The sequence below is a fragment of the Anomaloglossus baeobatrachus genome, chromosome 1 (genome assembly GCF_048569485.1).
Source record: "Anomaloglossus baeobatrachus isolate aAnoBae1 chromosome 1, aAnoBae1.hap1, whole genome shotgun sequence".
Taxonomy (NCBI): domain Eukaryota; kingdom Metazoa; phylum Chordata; class Amphibia; order Anura; family Aromobatidae; genus Anomaloglossus; species Anomaloglossus baeobatrachus.
In genome coordinates, this window is record NC_134353.1 from 652,004,693 (window position 1) to 652,019,554 (window position 14,862).

The window sequence follows — 14,862 nt, forward strand, 5'->3', positions numbered from 1 at the left end:
CTCGCCTACCTAGACTGGCGTCTGCCGAAGCATAGGTATGCACTTGATAGTGCTTCGTGAAAGTGTGCAGACTAGACCACGTAGCTGCCTGACACACCTGCTGAGCCGTCGCCCGGTGCCGCAATGCCCAGGACGCACCTACGGCTCTGGTAGAATGGGCTTTCAGCCCTGAAGGGAGCGGAAGCCCAGAAGAACGGTAGGCCTCGAGAATCGGTTCCTTGATCCACCGAGCCAAGGTTGACTTGGAGGCCTGAGAGCCCTTACGCTGGCCAGCGACAAGGACAAAGAGCGCATCTGAACGGCGCAGGGGCGCCGTGCGAGACACGTAGAACCGGAGTGCTCTCACTAGATCCAAAGAGTGCAAATCCTTTTCACACTGGTGAATTGGATAAGGGCAAAAGGAAGGCAAGGAGATATCCTGATTTAGATGAAAAGGGGATACCACCTTAGGGAGAAATTCCGGGACAGGACGCAGAACCACCGACCTTATCCTGGTGAAAAACCAGGAAGGGGGCTTTGCATGACAGAGCTGGAAGCTCAGACACTCTCCGAAGTGATGTGACTGCCACCAGGAAGGCCACCTTCTGCGAAAGACGGGAGAGAGAGACATCCCGCAGCGGCTCAAAAGGCGGCTTTTGAAGAGCCGTCAGGACCCTGTTAAGATCCCAAGGTTCCAACGGACGTTTGTAAGGTGGGACCATGTGGCAGACCCCCTGCAGGAACGTGCGGACCTGCGGAAGTCTGGCTAGACGCTTTTGAAAAAACTGAGGAGCCCGTGGTCCACGGGAGGGTGTATAGGCAGAGGGGAGGGGTTACACTTTTTAAAGTGTAATACTTTGTGTGGCCTCCAGAGGCAGAAGCTATACACCCAATTGTCTGGGTCTCCCAATGGAGCGACAAAGAAACACATTTTTGCCTCTAAAAAGAAGCTTTAACCCAAAATCTATCATTTTCACAAGAGTATCAGGAGAAAATGCACTGCACAATTTTTTGTGCAATTTCTCCTTAGTACGTCAATACCTTATATGTAGTAGAAATCTGTTGGGACGCATGGCAGGGCTCAGAAAGGAAGGAATGCCATTTGACTTTTTGAATGCAAAATTAGCTGGAATTGTTAGCGGACGCCATGTCGTGTTTGGAGAGACCTTGATGTGCCTAAATAGTGGCGCTCCAGCACAAGTGACCCCTCAAGTAATTTATCAAGGTGATTGGTTAGCACTTGGTGCTTCACATAATTCTATAACATTGAGCCGTGAAAAAGAAAAAATACATTTTTAACCACAAAAATGTTGACTTAACCACAATTTTTCAAATTCACCAGGGTAACAGGAGATAATAGACCATACAATTTGTCGTGCAATTTCTCCTGAGTACACCAATACCTCATATGTGGGAGAAAGACTTCTGCTGCCTTATTACAGTGAATTTTCTGTTAGAAATTTTGACTGACTCAAGTTTCCCAGAGATTTACACGTAGTCCCCGATGTAAGCCGTCAGTGTAGAGAGCAGGATAAACCTGAGTCGCTCTGTACTGCTATGTACTACTATTGGAAGGCAGAAGGAACATCAACAGCAAGTTCTCATGTCTCGGTACTCTGCTGTCACCCTGTGCCCTTCTCGCAGCAGTCTCTCATGACTTGGTGCTCTGCAGTAAACCCTTGTTCCTCTCTCAGCAGTCTCTCCTATAAAGAGAGAGGGGAGCCAGCACGATCTGAAAATGGCATGCATCATATAAAAAGTGCAAATTCACAGATTTATTCCAACTGTACTATAATATAAATTGAGATTTTTAGCAAATAATTGATCAATTCTTTGAGCCACCCCTGCCAACGTCACGGCAAATCTCAATAGGGGGGTCCTATCAGGCGTGCATAGCATGGTGGTGACCAGCCACCAGACATTGGTAGCATAACTACAACCAGAGAGAGAGGGGAGCCAGCACGATCTGAAAATTGCTAATTAAGCACCATACTTGGATCTGGTCCGCCTTTATCAATGGTTGCTGTCTGGCACTGGTCAGATCTGATATAGTCCTGGAAGGTGTAGAGCTTGCTCCACATACTGGGACCTGGGCTGGCCTCTATCCATAATTGCCTCTTTTGCAACATGGAAGCGGCTATATACAGGTCACAGGTATGTGTGCTCCATCATGGTTCTGCTTTTAACTTTATCTAGGAGGCCGCATGGCACATGAAATACATAATATAGGTTAGGACCCCCCTATTGAGATTTGCCGTGACGTTGGCAGGGGTGGCTCAAAGAATTGATCAATTATTTGCTAAAAATCTCATTTTTTTTTATTATAGTACAGTTGGAATAAATCTGTGAATTTGCACTTTTTATATGATGCATGCCAATTTCAGATCGTGCTGGCTCCTTTTTTGCAGTCTCTCCTATGTCTTGGTGCTCCGTCGTCACCCCTGTCCTTCTCTTAGCCGTCGCCCCAGGCCCCTCTCTCCTATGTCTCGGTGCTCCGCCATCACCCTTTGTCCTTCTCTCAGCAGTCTCTCCTGTCTCGGTGGTTTGCTGTCACCCCATGTCCCTCTCTCTGCAGTCTCTTATGTCTTGGTGTTCTGCTGTCACCTCTGTCCCTCTTTGTACAGTCTCTCCTATATCTCGGTGCTCTGCCGTCATCCCCGTCTCTCTCTTGGCAGTCTCTCCTTTCTCGGTGGTCTGCCGTCACCCCCTGTGCCTCTCTATGCAGTCTCCTATGTCTCGGTGCTCTGCCATCACCCGTCCCTCACTCAGCAGTCTCCTATCTCTTGTGCTCTGCCGTCACCTCTGTCTCTCTCTCTCTCAAAAGTGCCCTGTGTCTCATTGCTCTGCCGTCACCCCTGTCCCTCTCTCAGCAGTCTCATATGTCTCGGTGCTCTGCCGTCACCCCTGTCCATCTCTTAGCAGTCTCCTATGTCTCAGTGCTCTGCCGTCACCCCTGTCCTTAGCCGTCACCCCCATCCCTCTCTCAGCAGTCTCCTATGTCTCGGTGCTCTGCCGTCACCCCTGTCCCTCTCTCGGCAGTCTCCTATGTTTCGGTGCTCTGCCGTCACCCCTGTCCCTCTCTCAGCAGTCTCCTATGTTTCGGTGCTCTGCCGTCACCCCTGTCCCTCTCTCAGCAGTCTCCTGTGTTTCGGTGCTCTGCCGTCACCCCCGTCCCTCTCTCAGCAGTCTCCTGTGTCTCGGTGCTCTGCCGTCACCCCCGTCCCTCTCTCAGCAGTCTCCCTATATCTCGGTGCTCTGCCGTCACCCCCGTCCATCTCTCAGCAGTCTCCTATGTCTCGGTGCTCTGCCGTCACCCCCGTCCCTCTCTCAGCAGTCTTCTGTGTTTCGGTGCTGTGCCGTCACCACTGTCCCTCTCTCAGCAGTCTCCTATGTCTCGGTGCTCTGCCGTCACCCCCGTCCCTCTCTCAGCAGTCTCCCTATGTCACGGTGCTCTGCCGTCACCCCCGTCCCTCTCTCAGCAGTCTCCTATGTCTTGGTGCTCTGCCGTCACCCCTGTCCCTCTCTCAGCAGTCTCCTATGTCTCGGTGCTCTGCCGTCACCCCCGTCCCTCTCTCAGCAGTCTCCCTATGTCTCGGTGCTCTGCCGTCACCCCCGTCCCTCTCTCAGCAGTCTCCTATGTCTTGGTGCTCTGTCGTCACCCCTGTCCCTCTCTCAGCAGTCTCCTATGTCTCGGTGCTCTGCCGTCACCCCCATCCCTCTCACAGCAGTCTCCTATGTCTCGGTGCTCTGCCGTCACCCCCGTCCCTCTCTCAGCAGTCTTCTGTGTTTCGGTGCTGTGCCGTCACCCCTGTCCCTCTCTCAGCAGTCTGTCCTATGTCTCGGTGCTCTGCCGTCACCCCCGTCCCCCTCTCAGCAGTCTGTCCTATGTCTCGGTGCTCTGCCGTCACCCCCATCCCTCTCTCAGCAGTCTTCTGTGTTTCGGTGCTGTGCCGTCACCCCTGTCCCTCTCTCAGCAGTCTGTCCTATGTCTCGGTGCTCTGCCGTCACCCCCGTCCCCCTCTCAGCAGTCTGTCCTATGTCTCGGTGCTCTGCCGTCACCCCCGTCCCTCTCTCAGCAGTCTCCTATGTCTTGGTGCTCTGCCGTCACCCCTATCCCTCTCTCAGCAGTCTCCTATGTCTCGGTGCTCTGCCGTCACCCCCGTCCCTCTCTCAGCAGTCTGTCCTATGTCTCGGTGCTCTGCCGTCACCCCGTCTCTCTCTCAGCAGTCTGTCCTATGTCTCGGTGCTCTGCCGTCACCCCCGTCCCTCTCTCAGCAGTCTGTCCTATGTCTCGGTGCTCTGCCGTCACCCCTGTCCCTCTCTCAGCAGTCTCCTATGTCTCGGTGCTCTGCCGTCACCCCCGTCCCTCTCTCAGCAGTCTTATGTGTTTCGGTGCTGTGCCGTCACCCCTGTCCCTCTCTCAGCAGTCTCCTATGTCTCGGTGCTCTGCCGTCACCCCGTCCCTCTCTCAGCAGTCTCCCTATGTCTCGGTGCTCTGCCGTCACCCCCGTCCCTCTCTCAGCAGTCTCCTATGTCTTGGTGCTCTGCCGTCACCCCCGTCCCTCTCTTAGCAGTCTCCTATGTCTCGGTGCTCTGCCGTCACCCCCGTCTCTCTCTCAGCAGTCTGTCCTATGTCTCGGTGCTCTGCCGTCACCCCCGTCCCTCTCTCAGCAGTCTGTCCTATGTCTCGGTGCTCTACCGTCACCCCTGTCCCTCTCTCAGCAGTCTCCTATGTCTCGGTGCTCTGCCGTCACCCCCGTCCCTCTCTCAGCAGTCTGTCCTATGTCTCCCTGCCGTCACCCCGTCCCCCTCTCAGCAGTCTGTCCTATGTCTCGGTGCTCTGCCGTCACCCCCGTCCCTCTCTCAGCAGTCTCCTATGTCTCGGTGCTCTGCCGTCACCCCCGTCCCTCTCTCAGCAGTCTGTCCTATGTCTCGGTGCTCTGCCGTCACCCCCGTCCCTCTCTCCTATGTTTTGGTGCTCTGCCGTCACCCCCGTCCCTCTCTCAGCAGTCTCTCCTATGTTTCGGTGCTCTGCCGTCACCCCCGTCCCTCTCTCAGCAGTCTGTCCTATGTCTCGGTGCTCTGTCGTCACCCCCGTCCCTCTCTCAGCAATTTGTCCTATGTCTCAGTGCTCTGCCGTCACCCCTGTCCTTAGCCGTCACCCCCGTCCCTCTCTCCTATGTCTCGGTGCTCTGCCGTCACCCCTGTCCTTCTCTCAGCAGTCTGTCCTATGTCTCGGTGTTCTGCCGTCACCCCCGTCCCTCTCTCAGCAGTTTCCCATGTCTCGGTGCTCTGCCGTCACCCCTGTCCCTCTCTCAGCAGTCTCCTATGTCTCGGTGCTCTGCCGTCACCCCCGTCCCTCTCTCAGCAGTCTGCCCTATGTCTCGGTGCTCTGCCGTCACCCCCGTCTCTCTCTCAGCAGTCTGTCCTATGTCTCGGTGCTCTGCCGTCACCCCCGTCCCTCTCTCAGCAGTCTGTCCTATGTCTCGGTGCTCTGCCGTCACCAGTGTCCCTCTCTCAGCAGTCTCCTATGTCTCGGTGCTCTGCCGTCACCCCCGTCCCTCTCTCAGCAGTCTCCCTATGTCTCGGTGCTCTGCCATCACCCCCGTCCCTCTCTCAGCAGTCTCCTATGTCTTGTTGCTCTGCCGTCACCCCTGTCCCTCTCTCAGCAGTCTCCTATGTCTCGGTGCTCTGCCGTCACCCCCGTCTCTCTCTCAGCAGTCTGTCCTATGTCTCGGTGCTCTGCCGTCACCCCCGTCCCTCTCTCAGCAGTCTGTCCAATGTCTCGGTGCTCTGCCGTCACCCCTGTCCCTCTCTCAGCAGTCTCCTATGTCTCGGTGCTCTGCCGTCACCCCCGTCCCTCTCTCAGCAGTCTGTCCTATGTCTCCCTGCCGTCACCCCGTCCCCCTCTCAGCAGTCTGTCCTATGTCTCGGTGCTCTGCCGTCACCCCCGTCCCTCTCTCAGCAGTCTCCTATGTCTCGGTGCTCTGCCGTCACCCCCGTCCCCCTCTCAGCAGTCTGTCCTATGTCTCGGTGCTCTGCCGTCACCCTCGTCCCTCTCTCAGCAGTCTCCTGTGTCTCGGTGCTCTGCCGTCACCCCTGTCCCTCTCTCAGCAGTCTCCTGTGTCTCGGTGCTCTGCCGTCACCCCTGTCCCTCTCTCAGCAGTCTCTCCTATGTTTCGGTGCTCTGCCGTCACCCCTGTCCCTCTCTCGGCAGTCTCTCCTATGTCTCGGTGCTCTGCCGTCAGCCCTGTCCCTCTCTCAGCAGTCTCCTATGTCTCGGTGCTCTGCCGTCACCCTCGTCCCTCTCTCAGCAGTCTCCTGTGTCTCGGTGCTCTGCCGTCACCCCTGTCCCTCTCTCAGCAGTCTCCTGTGTCTCGGTGCTCTGCCGTCACCCCCGTCCCTCTCTCAGCAGTCTCCTATGTCTCGGTGCTCTACCGTCACCCCTGTCCCTCTCTCAGCAGTCTCCTGTGTCTCGGTGCTCTGCCGTCACCCCTGTCCCTCTCTCAGCAGTCTCTCCTATGTTTCGGTGCTCTGCCGTCACCCCTGTCCCTCTCTCGGCAGTCTCTCCTATGTCTCGGTGCTCTGCCGTCAGCCCTGTCCCTCTCTCAGCAGTCTCCTATGTCTCGGTGCTCTGCCGTCACCCTCGTCCCTCTCTCAGCAGTCTCCTGTGTCTCGGTGCTCTGCCGTCACCCCTGTCCCTCTCTCAGCAGTCTCCTGTGTCTCGGTGCTCTGCCGTCACCCCCGTCCCTCTCTCAGCAGTCTCCTATGTCTCGGTGCTCTACCGTCACCCCCGTCCCTCTCTCGGCAGTCTCCTGTGTCTCGGTGCTCTGCCGTCACCCCTGTCCCTCTCTCAGCAGTCTCCTGTGTCTCGGTGCTCTGCCGTCACCCCTGTCCCTCAGCAGTCTGTCCTATGTCTCGGTGCTCTGCCGTCACCCCTGTCCCTCTCTCTGCAGTCTCCAATGTCTCGGTGCTCTGCCGTCACCCCTGTCCCTCAGCAGTCTCCTATGTCTCGGTGCTCTGCCGTCACCCCCGTCTCTCTCTCAGCAGTCTCTCCTGTGTCTCGGTGCTCTGCCGTCACCCCTGTCCCTCTCTCTGCAGTCTCCAATGTCTCGGTGCTCTGCCGTCACCCCTGTCCCTCAGCAGTCTCCTATGTCTCGGTGCTCTGCCGTCACCCCCGTCTCTCTCTCAGCAGTCTCTCCTGTGTCTCGGTGCTCTGCCGTCACCCCCGTCCCCCTCTCATCAGTCTGTCCTATGTCTCGGTGCTGTGCCGTCACCCCCGTCCCTCTCTCGGCAGTCTCCTATGTCTCGGTGCTGTGCCGTCACCCCCGTCCCTCTCTCATCAGTCTGTCCTATGTCTTGGTGCTCTGCCGTCACCCCCGTCCCTCTCTCAGCAGTCTCCTGTGTCTCGGTGCTCTGCCGTCACCCCCGTCCCTCTCTCAGCAGTCTCCTGTGTCTCGGTGCTCTGCCGTCACCCCTGTCCCTCAGCAGTCTCCTATGTCTCGGTGCTCTGCCGTCACCCCCGTCCCTCTCATCAGTCTGTCCTATGTCTTGGTGCTCTGCCGTCACCCCCGTCCCTCTCTCAGCAGTCTCCTATGTCTCGGTGCTCTGCCTTCACCCCCGTCCCTCTCTCGGCAGTCTCCTGTGTCTTGGTGCTCTGCCGTCACCCCCGTCCCTCTCTCAGCAGTCTGTCCTATGTCTCGGTGCTCTGCCGTCACCCCCGTCCCTCTCTCAGCAGTCTGTCCTATGTCTTGGTGCTCTGCCGTCACCCCCGTCCCTCTCTCAGCAGTCTGTCCTATGTCTCGGTGCTCTACCGTCACCCCTGTCCCTCTCTCAGCAGTCTCTCCTATGTCTTGGTGCTCTGCCGTCACCCCCGTCCCTCTCTCAGCAGTCTGTCCTATGTCTCGGTGCTCTACCGTCACCCCTGTCCCTCTCTCAGCAGTCTCTCCTATGTCTTGGTGCTCTGCCGTCACCCCCGTCCCTCTCTCAGCAGTCTGTCCTATGTCTCGGTGCTCTGCCGTCACCCCAGTCCTCAGCCGTTATCCCGCGCCCCTCTCTCGGCTGTCTCTGCGCGGCCCTCCCCTCGGCCCCTCCCCTGGCTGTCTCTTTCCCTGGGAGTGTCTATGAGCCTTTGTCTGGGTGTCTCTCAGATCTCGCAGACAGCTGCACAGAGAGGACCCCAGAGACAGCTGATAGAGGCCGGAGCCGATCACAGTGAGTGTCCCCTGCCGGAGTGTGAGGTGACAGTGTCCTGGGCGCGCTTTGCTTTTCGTGCCTCCATGTATGTTGTGTGCCGGAATGTGTGCAGCCTGCAGTGCTGTCATAGGAGGGAGTCCGCGTCATGGTGCTGATAGCCGTGCGGCAGATGGCGAGTGTATAATCATGTGCACGTCGTGTGTCCTTGCATGTAATGTCAGCAGTGTATTGTGTCTGTTCTGGTGGCTTATCTGAATTCACAGCACACACTTCAGCGTGCATACATGTGCACGAGCAGCTGTGGTACTACAAGGCACAGCATGCACAAGACGCATCACGTATACGCTATATACACTACAAGGTGCCACAAAGTGGAATAAACATCTCTCCTTTCAAGAAGAAAAAGCCACGCCCACCGCTGTCATGGACCGTCCTCGGGTAACCACGCCCACAGAGCTGTAGTCACACCCACCAACATTCTGACACTTCTCGTAGCCCCGCCCACGGTGCATTGTCCCCACGTGTAACAACAACACAGCGCTCCGTGCTCACACCTGACAGGAGAGCTGCCCCGGGTGTGGGGGGGGTCATGGGGGCGCCTTCGTGTGTGGTGCACGGTGGGTTTATGGGGGCCTTCTTCGTATGTGGTGTACTATGGAGTTTATAGGGGTCTCCCTCCTGTGGTGTACCATGGGATAAGTGAATTTCCCTTATGTGAGATATGGGGGGGCTCCTTCGAGTGCAGTGGAATATGGGGGGGCTCTCCTGTGCTGTACGAAGGGGTAATGAGGGGGTCCTTTTGTGTGGGGTGTGCAGTGGGCTTATGGGGGGCTCCCTCGTGCTAATGGGGCACAACCTCGTGTGGTGTACAGTGTGAAAATTGAGTACTCCCTTCCGAGGAAAATGGGGCAACCTTGTGTGGTGTACGGTGTGACAATGGGGTGCTTCCTTCTGAGGAAATGGGGGAGCAAACTTATGTGTGTTGTACGGTGTGATAATGGGGGGGCTTCTTTCTGAGGGAATGTGAGGCAACCTTGTATGTGGTCTAGGGTGTGGTTATGGGGGCCTCCTCGTGTGTTGGTGTTATGGGGGCCTCCTCGTGTGGCGCGTGTTGGTGTTATGGGGGCCTCCTCGTGTGGCGCGTGTTGGTGTTATGGGGGCCTCCTCGTGTGGCGTGTGTTGGTGTTATGGGGGCCTCCTCGTGTGGCGCGTGTTGGTGTTATGGGGGCCTCCTCGTGTGGCGCGTGTTGGTGTTATGTGGGCCTCCTCGTGTGGCGCGTGTTGGTGTTATGGGGGCCTCCTCGTGTGTTGGTGTAATGTGGGCTTCCTCGTGTGGCGCGTGTTGGTGTTATGTGGGCTTCCTCGTGTGGCGCGTGTTGGTGTTATGTGGGCTTCCTCGTGTGGCGCGTGTTGGTGTTATGTGGGCCTCCTCGTGTGGCGCGTGTTGGTGTAATGTGGGCCTCCTCGTGTGGCGCGTGTTGGTGTTATGTGGGCTTCCTCGTGTGGCGCGTGTTGGTGTAATGTGGGCTTCCTCGTGTGGCGCGTGTTGGTGTTATGTGGGCCTCCTCGTGTGGCGCGTGTTGGTGTAATGTGGGCTTCCTCGTGTGGCGCGTGTTGGTGTTATGGGGGCCTCCTCGTGTGGCGCGTGTTGGTGTTATGTGGGCTTCCTCGTGTGGCGCGTGTTGGTGTAATGTGGGCTTCCTCGTGTGGCGCGTGTTGGTGTAATGTGGGCTTCCTCGTGTGGCGCGTGTTGGTGTTATGTGGGCCTCCTCGTGTGGCGCGTGTTGGTGTAATGTGGGCTTCCTCGTGTGGCGCGTGTTGGTGTTATGTGGGCCTCCTCGTGTGGTGCGTGTTGGTGTTATGGGGGCCTCCTCGTGTGGCGCGTGTTGGTGTTATGTGGGCTTCCTCGTGTGGCGCGTGTTGGTGTTATGGGGACCTCCTCGTGTGGCGCGTGTTGGTGTTATGTGGGCTTCCTCGTGTGGCGCGTGTTGGTGTTATGGGGGCCTCCTCGTGTGGCGCGTGTTGGTGTTATGGGGGCCTCCTCGTGTGGCGCGTGTTGGTGTTATGGGGGCCTCCTCGTGTGGCGTGTGTTGGTGTTATGGGGGCCTCCTCGTGTGGCGTGTTTTGGAGGCTCCCTCGTGTGGCTTGTAGTGGAGTTATGGGGGGCTCCCTCTTGTGGTTGTAGTGGAGTTATGGGAGGCTCCCTCTTGTTGTAGTGGAGTTATGGGGGGCTCCCTCGTGTGGCTTGTAGTGGAGTTATGGGGGGCTCCCTCTTGTGGTTGTAGTGGAGTTATGGGAGGCTCCCTCTTGTTGTAGTGAAGTTATGGGGGGCTCCCTCGTGTGGCTTGTAGTGGAGTTATGGGGCCACCTCGTGTGGCTTGTAGTGGAGTTATGGGGGCCCCCTCGTGTGTAGTGTATGGTGAGGTAATGAGGGGCTTTCTCCTATGTATGTCCGTGGTGTATGACTAGAATAAATGAGGGTCTCCGTCTTCTATGTGTATGCTATGTAACTGGGGTATGCATCTGTCTGTAGTTCAGAATATAATGTGCTCACCCTCCAAAATCTAAAAAATCTTAACCCTTTGTTCTGGGTTGTACATACATATAAGTGTGAAGATGTCTATTAATACACTGCTAGATATCTCCTTTGGGCCGCGGTTACATATTCTGCACACACAACTGACAGTTTCTCTCTTTTTTTTTCTTCCTAAAATTGGAATAAGATACAACTAGGACGATGTTTTTCTTCCCCATTGGGTAAAATCTCGGCTTAGGCAACAACAAAGAGTAAATTAAGAATTGATAAACAAGCCTGCCCACAAACTACTGTTACTGCCTCCTGGCACAAGGAATCTACCGGAGGTTTTCTATACACTCCTATAATAAAGCATCTATAGGATAATAGGCTCAGTTTAGAAGGCCCCCCGCCTGACATTGTGAGTAAAGCTGAACACAGGGGGTCGTGGGTTCTGGAATGCAGTGTTAATCATCGTTCTTTCTTCATTAGCTGGATGCTTGGTAGTTCAGCCAGAGCTGCTAGACCCCGTCTATTATCCATACCATTTGTGCCATCCATACTAAAAAATCTAAACATATTTTTCTTCAAATATGTGCACACATAAGAATTGTGTATAATTACTGGTTAAAAACCATAATTTGTATAGGTTATGGAAATTACCAATGGAAATGTATCCTGTATGCTGACGCTGACGAGTACAAGAACATTATCTAGCAAGAGTGTAAGATTTTCTCATTTTATAGTGCTCCTGTGTGTTTGTATTGTGTGTATATATAATAGATACACTGAACAAAAATGTAAACTTAACACTTATTTTTGCTTCCATTTTTCATGAGCTGACCTCAAAGATCTAAGACTTTTCTATGTAACAAAATGCCGCTTTCTTTCAAATATTGATCATAAATTTTTCTATCTCTGTGTTGGCAAGTAGAGATGAGCGGACACCTGAATTTTAAGTTTGGTGTTCGTATCGAACACGGACTACAACAACAAAAAATCAGTGTTCAAGTAAAGAATTCAGGTGTATGCAAACCACTTGAGTGAGCAGCATTGTGCTCGGGTACGCTCGGTGCTCTGTCCAGTGCGAGCCGCTTGCAGTGTGTGAATGACTCACACTGGGGGTAAAATCAGCCTAAAGGCCACTTTATACACTGTGATATCGGTACCGATATCGCTAGTGTGGGTACCCGCCCCCATCGGTTTTGCGACACGGGCAAATCGCTCCCTGTGGTGCACAAGATCGCCCAGACCCGTCACACTACTTACCTGTCTAGCGACGTCGCTGTGACCGGCGATCCGCCTCCTTTCTAAGAGGGCGGTCCGTGCGGCGTCACAGCGACGTCACTAAGCGGCCGCCCAATAGAAGCGGAGGGGCGGAGATGAGCGGGACGTAACATCCCACCCACCTTCTTCCTTCCTCATTGCGGGCGGGACGCAGGTAAGGTGAGGTTCCTCGTTCCTGCGGTGTCACACGGAGCGATGTCTGTTGCCGCAGCAACGAGGAACTACATCGCTACTGCAGCAGCAACGATATTTGAGAATGGACCCCCATGTCACCGATGAGCGATTTTGACCGTTTTTTGCGACGATTAAAAATCGCTCATAGGTGTCACACGCAAAGACATCGCTAAAGCGGCCGGATGTGCATCACAAATTCCGTGACCCCCAATGAGATCGCTTTAGCGATGTCGTAGCGTGTAAAGTAGCCTTAAGGCTATCTGCGCATGTTGCCTTTTTCGTGACCACAAAGATGCAGCGTTTTTGGCCGCAAAAACGCACTTGCAGCAAAAATGCAGCGGTAAAAAAAGCATGCGTTTTTACCGCGTTTTTGGCTGCGTTTTGCTACCTTTTTCGAATGCATTGCATGGGTGTAAAAACGCAGAAAAGAATTGACATGTTGCTTTTTTTTTTTTTACCTCAAAAATGCAGCTAAAAAAAAAAGCACTGTGCAGACAGCAAAAATGAAAACTCATAGACTTTGCTGCGGAAGTAAAGTCATGCAGTTTTCCGACCAAAAACGTACCCAAAAAACACGCAAAAACGCACCGTCCACACAACCTTAGCAGATGTAGTGTGTACAAACAAACATAATAATTAAAGAGAACCTGTCAAGTGAAATATGCACCCAAAGCCACAAGCAGTTCTCTGTGGATATTGCTAATCCCTGCCTAGCCATCCCTGTATACACTAGTATTGATAAAGTGATCTTTTGAAAAGTATTTCTAAATATCTTTTATCTCATGGTAATGAGCACGGGGACTAGTCCCAAGGGCGTTATATTCCCCGACTAGTCTGCCCTCTTAGCATGTTAGCACGCCCACAGGGGCATACTAACATGCTATTCAATGCAGCCGATCTAGAGCAGCCCAAACATGCTCAAAGGGTGACATGTTTGGTGAATATGCTGGCCGTGCAACATGAGGCGATGGTTGTGGATGAATGGCACAACAATCGGCCTCAGCATCTCATCACGGTATTTATGTGCATTTAAAATGGCATCAATAAAATGCACCGGTGTTCGTTGTCCATAACATACGCCTGCCGATACCATAACACCACCGCCACCATGGGCCACTTGATTCACAATATTGTCATCAGCAAACCGCTCACCCACACGACACCATACATGCAGTCTGCCATCTGCCCTGCCGTAAAAAATGGGATTCATCCTGTACTTTACTATTGTAGCTGATGAAGACAATTATAATAGCAGAATAATCGTAGTTATATCAACCTTAATTAATTTCAATATTTTAACAGCAAGGTCTTGAATTACAAAAATCTCCTAGGAGACACTAATATAAAAAAATAAAACTTAACATTTAATACCTCAGTTAAAAAAGTGAACAGGGTCACTGGAGATCGTGACATTCTACACAACAAACAAAAAACAAAAAATATACATCTGGTGTTTGATCACAGCCCTACACGGACCATCACAAAGGTGTAGAGAGCACACAATAACACCCAGTATCAAGGTTAGGCTATTCAAGGATCAACATCGATGTATATGACACATCAAATTTGTCCATACACACACCATGGACATGGAGACCCAAAGATTATCCCCTGTTTAACTATTCAAGGAACTACCCTCCTCACCAAGGGGTTCCGTCAACAGAAAGGGAACAGGTTTCACCAACCGTAAGCGGGCTATGTTTATGCAGCAAACCTGGAAAATCGATTCTCATATATCGAGTGTACTTGCTTCCTCGGTTTACTTAGGCATTACAGGTGAAACTTCCATCAATGTATACATATAACTTCCGACGCGTTTCATTATATTCCTCAGGGAAGTCAGTAATACAGATATTAGGGTTATACCACAATCATAGGGGCAGGCATCCCCGGTGGAACCCCAGTGCTGGACTGAAAATGAAATAGAAATCACCATAAGTCCACCACTCAAAAGACATCATTGTAACAGAATATAAAAAAAGAAAACAAAAAACCCAATCAGGGCACTCACCCAAGAAACAAGTCCTCTAAATCCTGGTGCTAGGCCATATCAACTGCCCATTTCTGAACGCACACTAGAACGGACAAGTCTATATTAATCCACCGCTTATTACAGAATCATAGAAGGAGATAGTCCCACATCAGGAACACTCACCAAGACACGTCCTCCACATGTATTCAGTTCAAAAAAGTGCCGCGCTGCCGGCGTCATGAGCCGCGCCATCTTATATCACGCGCGCATGCGCAGTACACCCCATTCAGTTGTGTGACGCACAACCGGAACCACCCGATACCGGAAGTTAGTGCGTCATCTCAGCAAGCCGACCACATCATCATATGATGCCGGCCACCCATCCGGTGACGCTATTTCCGGAAAATGGAACGCAAGCCTGAACAAATATCAAGTAATCGCGTCATTGCTCTATTAACGCTTGCGCTTCAACGTTGAAATACATCAGTAGTGAAAGAGTACAAAACCCATTCACAGCGTTTCAAGACCATCTAGGGCAGTATGCAAACGTTAATAGCGCAAGCGTTAATAGAGCAATGACGCGATTACTTGATATTTGTTCAGGCTTGCGTTCCATTTTCCGGAAATAGCGTCACCGGATGGGTGGCCGGCACCATATGATGATGTGGTCGGCTTGCTGAGATGACGCACTAACTTCCGGTATCGGGTGGTTCCGGTTGTGCGTCACACAACTGAATGG

General features: G+C 53.4%; 1 protein-coding gene across 3 annotated transcripts in view; it reads left to right on the forward strand.

Moving 5' to 3' along the window:
* The window catches only part of NDRG2 (NDRG family member 2), a 402,510-nt gene that overhangs the window by 310,007 nt on the left and 77,641 nt on the right, over nucleotides 1-14,862 (forward strand). For 2 of the 3 annotated variants that reach the window (XM_075319929.1, XM_075319930.1), the window contains exon 1: nucleotides 8,087-8,193. The exons of the other annotated variant lie outside the window; for it this stretch is intronic. In XM_075319929.1, coding sequence (XP_075176044.1) covers nucleotides 8,103-8,193 — 91 coding nt within the window. In that variant the 5' untranslated portion in view covers nucleotides 8,087-8,102. Of the gene's footprint in view, nucleotides 1-8,086; nucleotides 8,194-14,862 lie in introns of those variants that run through there. 3 annotated transcript variants of the gene reach the window in all.